This window comes from Melospiza melodia, chromosome 30 (genome assembly GCF_035770615.1).
Source record: "Melospiza melodia melodia isolate bMelMel2 chromosome 30, bMelMel2.pri, whole genome shotgun sequence".
Lineage (NCBI taxonomy): Eukaryota > Metazoa > Chordata > Aves > Passeriformes > Passerellidae > Melospiza > Melospiza melodia.
The window spans coordinates 999,010-1,016,074 of NC_086223.1; the positions used below are offsets into that span (position 1 = coordinate 999,010).

The 17,065-nt window shown below is 63.5% G+C and overlaps 1 protein-coding gene across 1 annotated transcript; it reads left to right on the forward strand.

Annotated features, from left to right (window-relative positions):
- Window positions 1–13,589: 13,589 nt before the first annotated feature.
- DLX4 (distal-less homeobox 4) lies at window positions 13,590–16,553 on the forward strand. Its single transcript, XM_063179045.1, has 3 exons — window positions 13,590–13,851; window positions 15,059–15,252; window positions 16,299–16,553. The coding sequence occupies exons 1-3, from the start codon at window positions 13,590–13,592 to the stop codon at window positions 16,551–16,553; spliced, it is 711 nt and encodes a 236-aa protein (XP_063035115.1).
- The last annotated feature ends 512 nt before the right edge of the window (window positions 16,554–17,065 follow it).

The following is a 17,065-nucleotide window of genomic DNA, read 5'->3' on the forward strand; positions in this document are numbered from 1 at the left end:
TTTCCAGATCCATGGAAAGCCACAGAGAGCCCTCAGATCTGGATCCAGCAACCGGGCACTGCTGCCTGTCTCTTGTCGTATTCCCCTGCTTGTGGAACAGTCAGAATTCCAGAGGAAAAGCTTTTTTGGGACATTTATGTCCAGTTTAATAATTTTTGTATTTTTGTGATGGGATCTCTGCAGCGGAATTGTCCCGGGTCAGGTCGGACAGGCCCGGAGCAGCCTGGGCTGGTGGAATTGTCCCTGCCCGTGGCAGAGCTTTAGCATCCCCTCATCATTCCTGTTTTCTGGAGGTCATCCCTGTTTTCTGGAGCCGAGGGAATCCCTTCCCCCGTGTTTTTCTCCAGCCGTGCCGTGCCGCGCCAGGACACCCCGCAATTCCCGGGTCTGCCGGCCCGGCCGGGTCCCTTTGATGCCCCGCGTGTCCCGGGACGCTGCTCCCATCCTCCCATCCTCCCATCCCGGCCCCGGGAAAGGCAAACAGGAAAGCGGGGCCGGAGCCCCGCGGCCGCCCCGCCCTGGCCCGCGGCGCTCGGGCACAGCCGGAGCCGCCTCTCCCGGCGCTGCTCCCGCTCCGTGACGCGCTGTTGTTGTTGTGGGTGAGGAATTCCAGGAGCGTGGATGTCCCTCGGCCTCGGGGGCGGCGTCACCGCCCCAGGTTTGTGGGGTTCAGCCCGCGCAGGTGCCGGCCTTGGAGCCCCCGGGGGATTTGGGGGCTGGGTTTGTGCTGCACGGGGCGCCCAAGGATGGGGATGGACAGAGCGGGTGAGGGAAGGAGCAGGGATCCCAAATGGTGGGGAGGAACAATCCCAAAGCATGGGACAGGAACAATCCCAAACCATGGGGGAGGAACAATCCCAAACCATGGGGGAGGAACAATCCCAAACCATGGGACAGGAACAATCCCAAACCAGGGGACAGGAACAATCCCAAACCATGGGGACAGGAACAATCCCAAACCATGGGACAGGAACAATCCCAAAAAATGGGACAGGAACAATCCCAAACCAGGGGACAGGAACAATCCCAAACCATGGGGGAGGAACAATCCCAAGCCATTGCAGAGGAGCAATCCCAAGCCATGAGGAGAGGAGCAGCAATCCCAAAGGCTGAGTCACCTCGCGGTGCTCCCAGCCCGTAGAGGGAGCTGCTGGAGCTTGGAATCACCGGCCGTGATAAATCAATAGACCCGGCCCTGCTGTTACATAAGAGCGGGATGCTGGAATTCCTGCTTGGAAGGAGCTTCGGGAACCTCCCGGGAGCGCTTTGGTCCCTCCTGGTGCCGCGGTTCAGCAGCTCCCGGCGGTGCCAGGGTGACCGGAGGGGGGAACAGGTGACACTCGGTGTCCCCATGGACCATCCCGGGGCTCCCGGCTCTCTCGGCTTCCTCCCGGGCCCAAGAATCCCTTGGGATCCTGTCCCCAAATCCCTGGGGATCCTCCTCCCAAATCCCTTGGGATACTCCTCCCAAATCTCTTGGGATACTCCTCCCAAATCCCTTAGGATGCTGCTCCCAAATCCCTGGGGATCCTGCCCCAAATCCCTGGGGATCCTGCTCCCAAATCCCTTAGGATGCTGTTCCCAAATCCCTTGGGATCCTGCTCCCAAATCCCTGGGGATCCTGCTCCCAAATCCCTGGGGATCCTACCCCCAAATCCTCCGGAGCTCGGGACTTGGTGGAACCACAAAGGCTCCAGACTGGAGCTGGGCAGGGGCTCGGAGGGCTGGGAATTTGTTTTCCCAAATTTGTGCCCCCAGTGCCCCCCTCCCCTGCCCGCAGAGCTGATCCCACCCTCTGGAAAAATCCCGGGGTGCTGCAGGAGCCCCGGGAGGTTTTTTCCAGCACAAGCTGAAGTTTGTCTGTGTTTTCCCGTGATTTCTCCTGTTGGGACAAACGTTTGTAACCAAATTAAACCCAACCACAGCAAAAGGAGCCAACAGGAAACCCTTCGGCTCCAACCACCCCGAATCCTCGGAGGATGAGGGAGCCTGGGAAAGCAGCTTGGGGCTGGGAAAAGGGACGGCAGGGACTGGCTGCCACCACGAGGGGTGACCTGAGTCCCTGCAGGCTTCCGACCACATCCCTTCATCCCACCCGGATTTATCCCATCCTGTAGGCTTATCCCATCCTGATTTATCCCATCCCATGGATTTACCCCATTCCATGGATTTATCCCATCTCATGGATTCATCCCATCCTGATTTATCCCATCCTATGGATTTATCCCATCCTGATTTATCCCATCCCATGGATTTATCCCATCCGGATTTATCCCATCCTGATTTATCCCATCCCATGGATTTATCCCATCTGGATTTATCCCATCCTATGGATTTATCCCATCCGGATTTATCCCATGCATTCATCCCATCCCATGGATTCATCCCATCCTGATTTATCCCATCCTATGGATTTATTCCATCCTGATTTATCCCATCCTGATTTATCCCATCCTGATTTATCCCATCCTATGGATTTATTCCATCCTGATTTATCCCATCCCATGGAGTTATCCCATCCAGATTTATCCCATCCCATGGATTCATCCCATCCTGATTTGTCCCATCCCATCCTGATTTATCCCATCCTGATTTATCCCATCCTGATTTATCCCATCCTATGGGTTCATCCCATCCCGATTTATCCCATCCTATGGATTTATTCCATCCTGATTTATCCCATTCCATGGATTCATCCCATCCTGATTTACCCCATCTCATGGATTTATTCCATCCTGATTTATCCCATTCCATGGATTTATCCCATCCTATGGGTTCATCCCATCCCGATTTACCCCATCTCATGGATTTATCCCACCCCATGGATTTGTCCCATCCTGATTTGTCCCATCCTTCTGATTTATCCCATCCTGATTTATCCCATCTCATGGATTTATCCCACCCCATGGATTTGTCCCATCCTGATTCATCCCATCCCACAGATTCATCCCATTCCCTGGATTTATTTCGAGACACCTGAATTCCTCCTGCCGACCCCATCCCTGTCCTTCCCCTCGGCCCCAGCAGTGTCGGGATCTGATCCTCCCTCCTGTACCCCCAAATCCCCGGGGATGGAATCCCGCTGCTCCCCGGGATGAGCAGAGGGAACAGGGCCCAGCCTGGAGCACATCCCAAATCCCAAGGGAACCTTCCCTTGGGACAATCCTACAATCCTTTCCCGATCCTTTCTTCTCACCGGCTTTTTCTTTGCCTTTTTTTTTTTTTTTTTTTTTTTTACATTTTTTTAATTAAACCAAATTAAATTTCTGCAGCATCCCCGGTTTCATTCATTATCCCGGCTCCCCACCGGAGGCATCGCTCGCAGTCCCTCGGGACGAGTTGGACAACGCTCAGGTTGAGGCTTCTCCCACTTTTCCTCCCTCCCTTCCCTCTCCGGGCTCCGCTCCGGCCCCAGAGCGGCTCCGGGCTCCCAGCGCTGCCCGAGCCGCGCTTCAAAGGCTCCGGGAGCGTCCCCGGCAGCTGCCGGCGTTAATCACCCGGGCGGCTCGGCCCTGCCAGCCCGGGGCTCTGTCCCGGCTCTGTCCCGGCTCAGGGAATGCGGGGCTGCTCCCCAGGCATGGGGCATTTCCATTCCGGGGGGTTTGGGGTCCCCAGATGTGGCTGGAGGGACAGAGGAAGGTGGGGATGGATGTGGAGCCGGGCTGGGAGAGCCGGGAATGTTCTCCTGGAGAAGGGAAAGGTCCAGGGAGAGCTCAGAGACCCTAAAGGGGCTCCAGAGAGATGGAGAGGGGCGGGGGATGAGGGATGGAGGGACAGGAGGCAGGGAATGGATTTGGGATGGAGGGACAGGAGGCAGGGAATGGATTTGGGATGGAGGGACAGGAGGCAGGGAATGGATTTGGGATGGAGGGATGGCACCCAGGGAATGGATTTGGGATATAGGGACAGGAGGCAGGGAATGGATTTGGGATATAGGGACAGGAGGCAGGGAATGGATTTGGGATGGAGGGATGGCACCCAGGGAATGGATTTGGGATGGAGGGACAGGAGCCGGGAAATGGATTTGGGATGGAGGGACAGGAGGCAGGGAGGAAGGACAGGACCTAGGAATGGATTTGGGATGGAGGGACAGCACCCAGGGAATGGCTCCCACTGCCAGAGGGCAGCGATGGATGGGAGATTGGGAACTGGGAATTGTTCCCTGGCATGGTGAGGAGGGGCTGGGATGGAATTCCCAGAGCTGTCCCTGGACCCCTGGGATGTCCCAGGCCAGCCTGGGACCGTGGGAGGTGTCCCTGGATGGAGCCGGGTGCCATTTCAGGTCCTTCCAACCCAAACCACTCCCGGATTCTCAGTTCCAGGATTCCAGGAGGGCTCCTGGCACCTCCGGGCCGGGCCAGCAGAGAACCCTGCAGGATCCAGGGAGGATCCCGGCAGGCCAGGAGGCCGTGTGGGCTGGTGCAGATCCCGAGCCGATTTCCAGCTCCAGATTCCAATCTGCTGCACTTCCTCTCTCCCTGCGGCAGATAAGGATCCTGGGCAGAGCTCCGGGAGTTGCATCCGCTCCCACAGCCCGGCCCGGGAGGGGAGCGGGGCCGCTCCTGGGCGGGGAGGGACGGGCAGGGGCCGGCGCCGCCTTCTGTGGGTGTTTTCCTGGGAGAAACCGGGATGGGGCCGGCACCTGCCGGAGCAGGTGACTCGGGAGTGAGGAATGCGGGCCGGGATGTGGGCTGGGAGCGGGCAGGAGGCGCGGGGCAGCTGGGAGAGCTCCAAAAGGAGGCGGGGAGGGTCAATCCCCGCGTCGGTCCCTGGAAGTGGCGCGGGAATCGGCCCCACGGGCTCTGCGGGAAAAGCTGTGAAAATGTGGAGAGGCTTTGGGATGGCGGGAAGAGTGGGGATTCGGAAAAGGGAATGAGGATAAAGGGAGGAATGCTCAGGGCTGGCTGGGCCAGGCAGGAGCTGTTCCCCAAAATCCCCAAACCACTTCCTACAGGGTCGGGGGCTGCAGGAATCCCGGGTCATGCTCTCCTGGATGGGGCAGGGATCCCTGTCCGTCTGTCCGTCTGTCCAGAACAAAACCTGTCCAGAACAAAACGTGGCAAAGCACGATTCCCTCTGGGACTGGGAAAACCCCAAATTGGGGAGCAAATTCTGCAGGAATTGGTGTTGGGATGGCTCCAGGGACAGGTACAGGGACGGGGACAGGGATGGGGCTGGCTGGGGATGACCCGACTCCTCCCACGGTGGATTTGGAGCAGGAATTTTCCTTTTGGGGCATCAGGAACGGCCTGGTTTGGTTTGGGAGGGAGGAGATGGGGATGGGATGGGATGGGATGGGATGGGATGGGATGGGATGGGATGGGATGGGATGGGATGGGATGGGATGGGATGGGATGGGATGGGATGGGATGAGGATGAAGATGAGGATGGGGATGAAGATGAGGATGAGGATGGGGATGTGGGGCAGGCTGCAGAGGGGGCTGCTCTCCCTGCAGCATTCCCGGCCCTGCCCCTCTGCCCCGGCCGGTGGAACCGGGACAGAACCGGCTCGGGGCCAGCCCCAGCCCCACGTGAGCGGCGCTCACACGTCCCTGTCCCATCGCCTTTGATCTCCAGGCCTGGCAGGGAAGATGTCCTGGCAGGAATCCGGCCCGTCAGGTCCCATGGAGCCGGTGGCGCTCGGTGACCAAGCCCTGGCAGCTGAGGTGGCCCCGCTGCGAGCCAAGCTCCTCCTTCCGCCCCCGGGGCTGCGGCAGGATCCTGCCCGGCCCGGGAATGCGGGGGCTCCGTGCCGGTGTCCCCGAGCCCCGGGGGCGCTGCGGGCCCTGCCCCGCTCCTGCAGGGCGCAGGAGCTGCTGCTCCTCCGAGGCCTTGCGGGGATGAAAATAAACACCTAAACACGATGGGGAATGATTTCCAGTGATGGAACGGGAGATAATCCTTCCTCCTCACCCTCCTCCTCCTCCTGCTGCTGCTGCTGCTGCCCGGGATGGCCTCGGGTGGCCCCGGAGCCGCCGGGAGCGGCTGCTCCCGATTACTCACGGGGAGGATGCGGGGGGGAAAAGCAGAGCCAGGGGAAAAGATGGAAAGGGAATGGAAAAGATGGAAAGGGAATGGAAAAGATGGAAAGGGGATGGAAAAGATGGAAATGGGATTGGAAAAGATGGAAAAGATGGAAATGGGATTGGAAAAGATGGAAAAGATGGAAAGGGGATGGAAAAGATGGAAAGGGAATGGAAAAGATGGAAAGGGGATGAAAAAGATGGAAAGGGATTGGAAAAGATGGAAAGGGGATGGAAAAGATGGAAAGGGATTGGAAAAGATGGAAAACGAATGGAAAAGATGGAAATGGGATTGGAAAAGATGGAAAAGATGGAAAGGGGATGGAAAAGATGGAAAGGGGATGGAAAAGATGGAAAACGAATGAAAAAGATGGAAAGGGGATGGAAAATATGGAAAGGGGATGGAAAAGATGGAAAGGGGATGGAAAAGATGGAAAGGGGATGGAAAAGATGGAGAGGGGATGGAAAAAATGGAAATGGGATGGAAAAGATGGAAAGGGATTGGAAAAGATTGAAAGGGGATGGAAAAGATGGAAAGGGATTGGAAAAGATGAAAAGGGATTGGAAAAGATGGAAAGGGGATGGAAAAGATGGAAAGGGGATGGAAAAGATGGAAAGGGAATGGAAAAGATGGAAAGGGGATGGAAAAGATGGAAAGAGGGCACTGGGTCCTGCCGCATCCACAGCTGGAGCTGAGCTCAACCAGGGAACGGGGACAGGGACAGGGACAGGGACAGGGACACTGGACACGGGACACGGGACAGGGACGGGGACAGACACAGGGGACACCCTGCCCTGGGTGACTGGGACACACTGTGGGGACTCTGGCCCCACCGGGGAATGCTCTGGAGCTGTTGTGGGGTCACCCCTGCCAGAAAAGCAGAAAAGCCGTCAGGCGCTGCGGGTGGTGCCGGGGATGCGGGACCGGCCGGTGTCCCGGTGCCGCAGCGCCCCGGGGATGTCGCGTCCCTCCGGGCAGGTCCCCTGAGCCCTCCCGGCCGTGCCCGGGGGCGCTTGGGCACCCAGGAGCCGTCAGGGTGGCAGCGGAAGACTCCTGGGCGCCTCTTAATGGCACCGTAATGACACCGGCCCCGTCCGTCCGTCCGTCCGTCCGTCCCTCCCTTCCCTCCGCCCTGCCGGCCTGCCCGGGATGGAAATGCCCCGCGCGGGATTGTCACCGCCGCTAATGAGCCCCTGCCAGCCGGGGCGTGGGGACACGGCGGTGACGCTGCCCCGACCGGCCCGGGCTGGCCCCGGGGCCCGGCTCTGCTCGGTGCCTGCGGGCGTCGGGGACACGGCTGTCACCGGCCGGAGAGAGGGGGGACCTGGGTGTGGGGGTGGCCCTGTGCTGGCTGCGAGCTCCTGATGTCGCGCTGTGAGCCATGGCAGTGCCACCATGCTGGCCGTGGCAATGTCACTATGCCATCCCTGGCAGTGCCACCGTGCCAGCCCTGGCAGTGCCACCGTGCCAGCCCTGGCAGTGCCACCACGCAGGCCAGGGGCTTTCCCGAGCTTGTCCCGTGCGGGATCTGAGGGGAACGAGCGCTCCTCCCCGTCCCTGTCCCTGTCCCATCCCTGTCCCCATCCCTGTCCCAGTCCCTGTCCCTGTCCCCATCCCTGTCCCAGTCCCTGTCCCTGTCCCTGTCCCATCCCAGTCCCTGTCCCTGTCCCTGTCCCATCCCTGTCCCTGTCCCTGTCCCATCCCTGTCCCCATCCCTGTCCCCATCCCTGTCCCCATCCCAGTCCCTGTCCCATCCCTGTCCCCATCCCTGTCCCCATCCCAGTCCCTGTCCCTGTCCCATCCCTGTCCCCATCCCTGTCCCCATCCCAGTCCCTGTCCCATCCCTGTCCCCATCCCTGTCCCCATCCCAGTCCCTGTCCCTGTCCCATCCCTGTCCCCATCCCTGTCCCCATCCCAGTCCCTGTCCCATCCCTGTCCCCATCCCTGTCCCTGTCCCTGTCCCATCCCTGTCCCTGTCCCATCCCTGTCCCTGTCCCATCCCTGTCCCATCCCTGTCCCTGTCCCATCCCTATCCTGTTCTATCCCTGTCCCATCCCCATCCCTGTCCCTGTCCCATCCCTGTCCCATCCCTGTCCCATCCCTGTCCCTGTCCCCATCCCTGTCCCTGTCCCATCCCTGTCCCCATCCCTGTCCCATCCCTGTCCCCATCCCTGTCCCTGTCCCATCCCTGTCCCTGTCCCCCTCCCCTCTGCAGCAGGGACAGCCCACGATGAGCTCCGGGGCGCTCCCAGCCCCGGATCCGGGCTCTGTCCCCTCCCCGCTCCTCTCCGGGGCAAATCCCACCCGGGATCTCCGCCGGAGCTCGGGAATTCGGCCCCAGAGGCTCCGAGAGTTCCTCGTGCCCGGCACTGAAAAACCCCAGCCAAAAAACCAGAAACGGCACGAGGAGAGGAACAATTTCCTGCGCCGCTAATTGTCCCTCTGTTAATTAACGAGAGTGTGGGGGCACTGATTAGGATCTCCCCAAAGCCACAGGGCCTGGCTGGGGACAGCGGTGACCACACGGGGCTGAGCCTGGATGGGGGCAGGAGGGGGTCCTGGCATTGGGGATTGAGATTTGGGGTTGGGGAATTGAGATTTGGGATTGGGGAATTGAGATTTGGGATTGGGGAATTGAGATTTGGAATTGGGGAATTGAGATTTGGGGTTTGGGAGTTGAGATTTGGCATTGGAGAATTGAAATTTCGGGTTGGGGAATTAAGATTTGGGATTTGGGAATTGAGATTTGGGATTTGGGAGTTGAGATTTTGGGTTGGGGATCTGATATTTGGGATTGGGGAATTGAGATTTGGCATTGGGGAATTGAAATTTCGGGTTGGGGAACTGAGATTTGGGATTGGGGAATTGAGATTTGGGATTGGGGAATTGAGATTTGGGATTTGGGAGTTGAGATTTGGAGGAGATTTGGCCGGGATGGGGAGAGACTCCCCCGGGGCTGGGCCTCGGCCCCATTGGCCGGGAATGGAACAGCCAGGAATGGCCGGGAATGGCCGGGAATGATGGGGAATGACAGAATTGTCACCTCCGCCTTTATGTGTCGGCAAAGCCCCATTTGCTCCTCTCCAAACAGGAATTTAGGAATTCTCCCCACTTCTCCATCCATTGATCCACCCATCGCAGCAGGGATGGAATTCCAGGGGTGGTTTCCCCCCAGGCCATTTCTCGCTGTTGTTTCCCCCGGGTCCCTTTTGATGCCTTTGCTTTCCAGTCCCCGGGAAAATCAAACCCGGATCGGCGTCCTGGAAAAGATTTGGAGGTTCTGAAGCAAAATATCGGCTCTGGGAGGGGGAGAGGGAGGGGAGCAGCGCTGGGTTTGAGGTTTTGGTCGCATCTCTGTGGTTCCATCCCAGCTCCGAGCAGGGCTGGGCAGGGGAGGGACCCCGGGCGCTGTGGGGTTCTGGCCGCGGCCGTGGGGTTGTGCTGGTGGGGAAATGCTGATTTGCACCCCTGGGTGGGGATTTATGGCGCTGCAGACCCGCTGGGAATGGGGAGCAGAGCTCCTGGTGCAAACCGGGGTTCACCTTCCCCAGCCCATCCAGGTTCTGCGGCCGCTTTTTGAGCCTCTTTTGGCAGAAAAATTTCAAATCCTTGGCCTTGTCGGAGCTTTGAAAATAAAGAGGGTGGGGAAGGAATCAGCGCGAGCTTTGCTTTCCCTCGCGTCCCTGTGCGAGTGTCCAGCCCCTGCTGTGACATCGCTGTCACCTCCCACGCGCTGTGTCCCCTGGGGCCACCTCTGCGCCATCGGGTCACCTCCGGACGCCATTCGGGGCGGGGGCAGCAGTCCCTGGGTGCTCGGGGGGTGTTCGGTGCCATCCAGGGGCACAAACCCGGCTGGCCGGGGCAGGGCCGGCCCCGTCCCTGCACGTCCCCCGCTGCCAGGGGATGCTCCCCTCCATCCCCTCACCCTGCCCGGCTTCTCCCGGTGCCGAGACGCCCCAAAAGCCGGGGGGCCCGCCCGGGGGGAGCCCAGCTGGAGCTGCAGCGTCTGCCCGGGCGCCCCGGGACCATTCCCGGCTGCGATAGCGCGGCTGCTCGGCGGTGGCAGCGCGGGCGTGTGGGAGGGCAGACGCCAGGCTGTCTGCTCCCACTCCGCTGGGCTTGTTATTAACTTCTCCTTGGGCTGCCATTAACCCAGAATTCCTGCTCCTGGCTCCAGGCTTTCCCCGCGCCGCTCTATCTGCAGCCTAATTACAGCTGCTGGGATCTCCCTTTATCTCGGGGGATCTTTGGGGTTGGTTACCTGGCACACGCGCTCCCGGCCCCCCCTGCTCGCACGCCCATCCCTGCCTTCCCCTTTAATCCTCGCTGCTTTCATCGGGACGGCAACAGCGCGGCTGTGCCCGGCCGGATCGGCATCCCGCGGCTCTCGGGGGCATCCCCGGCCCGGTGGCCGCGTTATCCCCGCGTGTCCCGGCGTGTGCCGGCACCTTCCGCCCCGCCACCGAGGCTCGGCCTTGGCTCCGAGCGCCGCCGTGATTTATTTTGTTAATTCAGCGCGGATTGAGTCGATGTGTTTGTCTTGGCAGCTCCGAGCCCAAACCGCGCTCCGACGGCCTGGCAGCCCCTGCTGACACCCACCGGGCTGGCACCCGAGCCGGCCGTGCCCCGTGCCCACAGCTGGGCTGGAACGCTCCCAAACTCAGCCCCGGTGTGAGCGGGGGCTCTGCACTGCCCGGGGGTCGGAGCAGGAGTTTTATCCCTGCTCCCGAAGGGGTTTGGAGCCGGTGGCGCTCGCCTGTCCCCTGCCCTTGTCCCCAACCCACCCTGGGGCTGAGATTGGCACCTTCAGAGCCCCGACCCAGGGGATGAGGAGGATGAGGAGGATGAGGATGGTGTCACCACTGTTCCCCTGGACTTCCCCTGGGCTGCCCTTTCTCGTGGGTCCCCCCTGGAGATCCCTAAATTGGATGGGATGGGATGGGATGGGATGGGATGGGGTGGGATGGGATGGGATGGGATGGGATGGGGTGGGATGGGATGGGATGGGATGGGATGGGATGGGATGGGATGGGATGGGATGGGATGGGGTGGGATGGGATGGGATGGGATGGAATCAAAGGGATCAATGGGGTGGCATTGGGATCAATGGGATCAATGGGATGGGATTGGGATCAATGGGATGGGATGGGATGGGATGGGATCAATGGGATGGGATTGGGATCAATGGGATGGGATGGGATCAATGGGATCAATGGGGTGGGATTGGGATCAATGGGATCAATGGGATCAATGGGAACAATGGGATCAATGGGATGGGACGGGATCGATGGGATCACTGGGATGGGACGGGATCAATGGGATCAATGGGATGGGATGGGGAGGGGTCCCATCCCTCCTCCCACCCCTGCTGGAACCCAGCTGTGTCCCTTCACCCCAGCAGGGAATGGACCCCTGGGTGTCCCCCCTGCTCCTGCCATCTTGTCCCCAAACAGCCCTGGGGACACCGTCCTGCAGCGCCTGGCACAGGAGCCTCGGTTCCCTGCTTTTGGCTGGACATTTTGGGGCACTTTTATTAATTATGGGTATTTCTCCCACCTACCTCTCAGCTCAGGGGTGCGAAAGCACGAGGGGCTGGGGACGGGGCCTGTGTCCCCCCGGGTCCATCTCTGGGACATCTATTGGATCCCCCACGTGGAGGGGGATGCCACCCCGGCCCAGCACCCCCTTTGTGCCCCCCAGCGCCGGGTGAGGAGCCGGGAGGGAGCGGGGCCGGCGGGAGCTGATCCCGGCAAGCCGGCACCCGCCCCGCAGCCGCTGGGGCTGAGTCACCGGGGAAAGTGTGGAGCGGGATAAAGGCAGATCAGGGGAGCTTCCCTTGCCTTCCCTGAGCTTCCCTTGCTTTCCCTGAGCTCCCTGAGCTTCCCTTGCTTTCCCTGAGCTTCCTGAGCTTCTCTGAGCTCCTTGAACTTCCCTGAGCTTCCCTGAGCTTCCTGAGCTTCCTGAGCTTCCTGAGCTTCCTGAGCTTCTCTGAGCTTCCCTTGCTTTCCCTTGCCTTCCCTGAGCTTCCTGAGCTTCCCTGAGCTTCCCTGAGCTTCCCTGAGCTTCCATTGCCTTCCCTGAGCTCCCTGAGCTTCTCTGAGCTCCTTGAACTTCCCTGAGCTTCCTGAGCTTCCTGAGCTTCCTGAGCTTCTCTGAGCTTCCCTTGCCTTCCCTGAGCTTCCTGAGCTTCCCTGAGCTTCCCTGAGCTTCCTGAGCTTCCCCGAGCTTCCCTGAGCTTCCCTGAGCTTCCATTGCCTTCCCTGAGCTTCCCTGAGCTTCCATTGCCTTCCCTGAGCTTCCCTGAGCTTCCATTGCCTTCCCTGAGCTCCCTGAGCTTCCCTGAGCTCCCTGAGCTTCCCTGAGCTTCCCTTGCCTTCCCTGAGCTTCCCTGCCCTTCCCTGCCCTCTGCTCCTCGCCCTCGCTGCCGCCTGGGCCAGGGCTGCAAACATCTGGAATTCTCCTCTGGAATTCTCCTCTGGAGTTCTCCTCCGCCCCCCCCCTTTGGCCTGGTTGGCCTTGGGGACATCCCCTGTTGGTCACCTGAGTTTTGTGGCCTCCCGAGGGTTCGCCCCGTACCCCAGTCTGAGGCCGTTGTGGGGTTTGGAGCCCGCCTGGTCCCTGGGGGTCACGGCGGGCACAGCTGGGACAGGGACAGGGACAGGGACAGGGACAGGGACAGGGACAGGGACAGGGACAGGGACAGGGACAGGCAGGGACAGGGACAGGGACAGGGACAGGGACAGGGACAGGGACAGGGACAGGCAGGGACACAGCCATGGCCCCGGGTGCCACCAGGGCTGCGCGGGGGACACGGGGCAGCAGCGGAGGGTGAGGCCGGGCTGTCCCCGAGCGCGGGCGAGTCCCGGGGCTGGGTCGTTCACACCGGAGCGCTGCCTCCGAGCCGGGGCCGCACGGGGACGCGGCCGGGAGCGGCCGGAGGGAGCGCTGGGGACAGGGGACCGTCCCTGCCGCCGTCACCGCTCCCGCGGGGCCGTTCCTGCCGCCCTGGCAGGGGGACGGCGCTGCCTGCCCGCAGCGTCACCCCGCTGTCCCCAAAGCCACCCCCCCCGGCCCGCGACCTCCGCTGTCACCGGGTGACAGGGAAGGGGCACCGGGGGTGGCTCGGGAGGTGCCACCCCGGCCTGGCACCCCCGCCGTGTCCCCCCGTCCCCAGAGCCGCCCCCGTGTCCCCCGGGGGTCCCTGAGAGGGGGTGACCCCCCCACGCCCCCAAATCCCTGCCCGAGGGTCACCCCCAGCCCCGGGGACACCGGGGGGACACCGAAGGGGTGTCAGGGTGTCCCCAAGCCCAGGGAGGGGTCCCGGTGACACAAAGGGGGGGTGGCCTCAAAGGGGGTCCCGCACACGGGGGGGGTGGGCACGGGGTGAAGGGGGTGCCCCCGCGCGTGACGTCACTGCGGGGGCGGGGCTGGGCGGGGCGTTCGGGGCATCCCCGGGGCCGCGGCTGCCGGAGCCGTCGGGGGGCGGCGGGGGCTCGGCTCGGCTCGGCCCGGCTCGGCTGTGCCTCGGGGGCTCCGGGCACTGCCCGGCCCGGCCCGGCCGGACCATGACCATGAGCTCGATGGCCGAGACCCTGCTGGGCTCCGACCCCTCCAAAGCCGCGTTCCTGGAGCTCGGGGCCCCCCAGCATTACCCCCTGCACGGCCCCCCCCAGCACGACCCCCCGCCCTTCTCCTCCTACGGCCGCCCCGGGCCCTTCCCGTACCCCGGCGCTGCTGCCCCGCCGCCCCACGGGGGTCCCTACCTTCCCTATGGGCCCCCCAGCGCCCCGCACGGCCCGGCCCCCGGGGCCAGGCTGCAGGACACAGGTAAGGGGGGCACGGGGGGCAAGGGGGGCGCGGACCCGCCCCGGGCACCCTCGGGCCGGGAGAGCCGGGATGGAGACGGGATGGAGCTGGGATGGGGCCGGGACAGCCGGGATGGAACCGGGATGGAACAGGGATGGAGCCGGGATGGAGCCGGGATGGGGCCGGGATGGAACCGGGATGGAGACGGGATGGAGCCGGGATGGAGCCGGGATGGGGCCGGGATGGAGCCGGGATGGAACCGGGATGGAGCCGGGATGGAGCCGGGATGGGGCCGGGATGGAACCGGGATGGAGCCGGGATGGGGCCGGGATGGAACCGGGATGGAACCGGGATGGAACCGGGATGGGGCCGGGATGGAGCCGGGATGGAACCGGGATGGAACCGGGATGGAACCGGGATGGAACCGGGATGGAGCCGGGATGGGGCCGGGATGGAGCCGGGATGGAACCGGGATGGAACCGGGATGGAACCGGGATGGAACCGGGATGGAGCCGGGATGGGGCCGGGATGGAACCGGGATGGAACCGGGATGGGGCCGGGATGGAGCCGGGACAGCCGGGATGGAGCTGGGATGGAACCGGGATGGGGCCGGGATGGAACCGGGATGGAACCGGGATGGAACCGGGATGGGGCCGGGATGGGGCCGGGATGGAGCCGGGATGGGGCCGGGATGGGGCCGGGATGGAGCCGGGATGGAACCGGGATGGGGCCGGGATGGAGCCGTCGGAAGCCCTCCGGGGCCGGGCCGGGCTGGGCTCGCTGCGGGGTCCGGGGGGTCCATCCTGGTGCCCCTCCATCCCCGGGGGGCTCCTCATGGCCCCCCCAGAGGGCACAGGCCGAGGCCCGTGTCCCACGCTCTGCCAGACCTGGATGGTGGCATTGCCTGAGCGCTCCCATCTTCCTCCTCCTCCTCCTCCTCCTCTCCTTTTGCTTAAACACCAGAGAGGAGCAGCTCCCCCCACTGATCTCCCTCCCTTCCACAGACACCCGCTGGTAGCCACGGGGATGATTTGGGGCAGCTTTGGGGTGGTTTGGGATGGTCTGGGATGGTTTGGGATACTTTGGGGTGGTTTGGAATAGATTGAGGTAGTTTGGGGTGGTTTGGGATGATTTTGGAGTGGTTTGGGGTGGTTTTGGGGTGGTTTAGAGTGGTTTTTTAGCCTCTTCTAGTATCTGACGGCCCGTGGCTCCTCTCTCCCCTCCGCAGAGGCCGAGAAGCCTCCGGCCGTGTCCGGCGGGGACCCGCGGCTCGGCGGGAAGGGGAAGAAGCTGCGCAAGCCCCGCACCATCTACTCGAGCGCGCAGCTGCAGGCGCTGAACCAGCGCTTCCAGCAGACGCAGTACCTGGCACTGCCCGAGCGCGCCGAGCTGGCGGCACAGCTGGGGCTCACCCAGACCCAGGTACGGCCCGGGGCCGGTACCGACACCGGGTGCCCACCGGGGCCGGCCGTGCCCACCGGGATGCACTGTGTGCCCACCGGGATGCGCTGTGTGCCCACCGGGACCCGCTGTGTGCACACCGGGACACTCCATGTGCCCACCGGGGCCGGCCATGCCCACCGGGCTGCTCCTTGCGCCCACCGGGATGCACTGTGTGCCCACCGGGATGCGCCGTGTGCCCACCGGGGCCGGCCATGCCCACCGGGACCCACTGTGTGCCCACCGGCCTGCACTGTGTGCCCACCGGGATGCGCTGTGTGCCCACCGGGACCCACTGTGTGCCCACCAGGACACGCTGTGTGCCCACCCGGACACGCTGTGTGCCCACCCGGACACGCTGTGTGCCCACCGGCCTGCACTGTGTGCCCACCGGGACGCTCCATGCACACACCGGGCCGCTCCGTGCGCCCACCGGGGCGGGCGCCGTGCCCGGCTGGAAGCGAGCCGAGCCGAGCCGTGCCGCGGCGGGGCAGCTGGCGCCGGTGGGCCCGCAGGGCTCGGGTTCGGGGCGCCCCTGGCCGCACCTCCCAGCGGCAGCGGGACTTTCCCAGCCCCGGAGCCTGGCTGGCGGCCCGGCCGTGCCCGGCGCTGGGCGGCCCCGGGCCGCGGGACGGGGCGAGTGGGTTTTTGAAGGCGATGGGGAGAGACAGGCAGGCGGCAGCGGTGCAGCCCCGGAGCCAGGGGCGAAGCGAGCTCATAAAGCCGGGGAAGAGGAGACAAGTGGGAACCTGCCGGCAGCGCGGGGGGGACCGCGGGAGGAATGAGCAGGGCCCGGCCCAGCCCCGGCACCGGCTCCCGGCGGGGACCCGGGGGCGCTCCCGGGGCCTCTCCCCGGCATCTCCCCCCGCCACGGAGGTGCCTTGTCAAGGGTCGGGGTCCCACCCTGCTCCGTGCCCCAGACCCCGCGGGAATGGGGCCGGGGGCCCGGGGGGTCTGTGATGGTTAAACGCGGGGGGTTCAGGGGTGTCGGCCCCTTCCTCCCCCTCACCCCCTGTCTGTGCCCGCAGGTGAAGATCTGGTTCCAGAACAAGCGCTCCAAGTACAAGAAGATCCTGAAGCAGGGCCCGGGTGGCGCCGAGGGGGAGCAGACCCCGCTCGGTGTCCCCACCCTGTCCCCCTGCTCCCCGGGGCTGCCCCCGCTCTGGGACCTCCCCGCGCCCGCCAAGGGGCCCCCGCTGCCCCCCGGGGGCTTCCTCAGCACCTTCGGGGCCTGGTACCAGCCCCAGCCGCAGGACGCCATCCCCAGGGCCCCCATGATGTGACACTGCCGCCGCTCCAGCGCCACCGCGTCCGGAGGGACAGCGAGGGACACCGAGGGACATCGAGGGACACCGGGGGACATCGAGGGACACCGGGGGGACGCTCTGCCGCTGCCCCCCGCGGGACTGAGAGCCCAGCGAAGCCCGAATGGAGGAGGAGGAAGAGGAGGAGGAAGGTGACAAGGACGGGCAGGACGCGGGGATGTCCTGCTCTGTCACACTCTGCGGTGACCCCGCGCCATCCCAGCGGGACAGGACTCGGCCCAGGGTCCCCCCCGTCACGGACAGGGGGCAGGGGGACCCCAGGAGGGGCAGGGGGACCCCAGGAGGGGTTGAGGAGTCCCGGCCCCCCCCGGCCTGGATTTATTTATGAACTCTGTGGGTTTTGGTTGTGCCCCGTTTATAAACAGGCTGAGCATCGGTGGGTTCTGCCCCTGTGCACTTTGGGGCGCCCCTGCTTTGGGGGAGACCCTTCCATCCAGAGCCTCAGGCTCCCCAGCCCCTGGGGAAGCAGC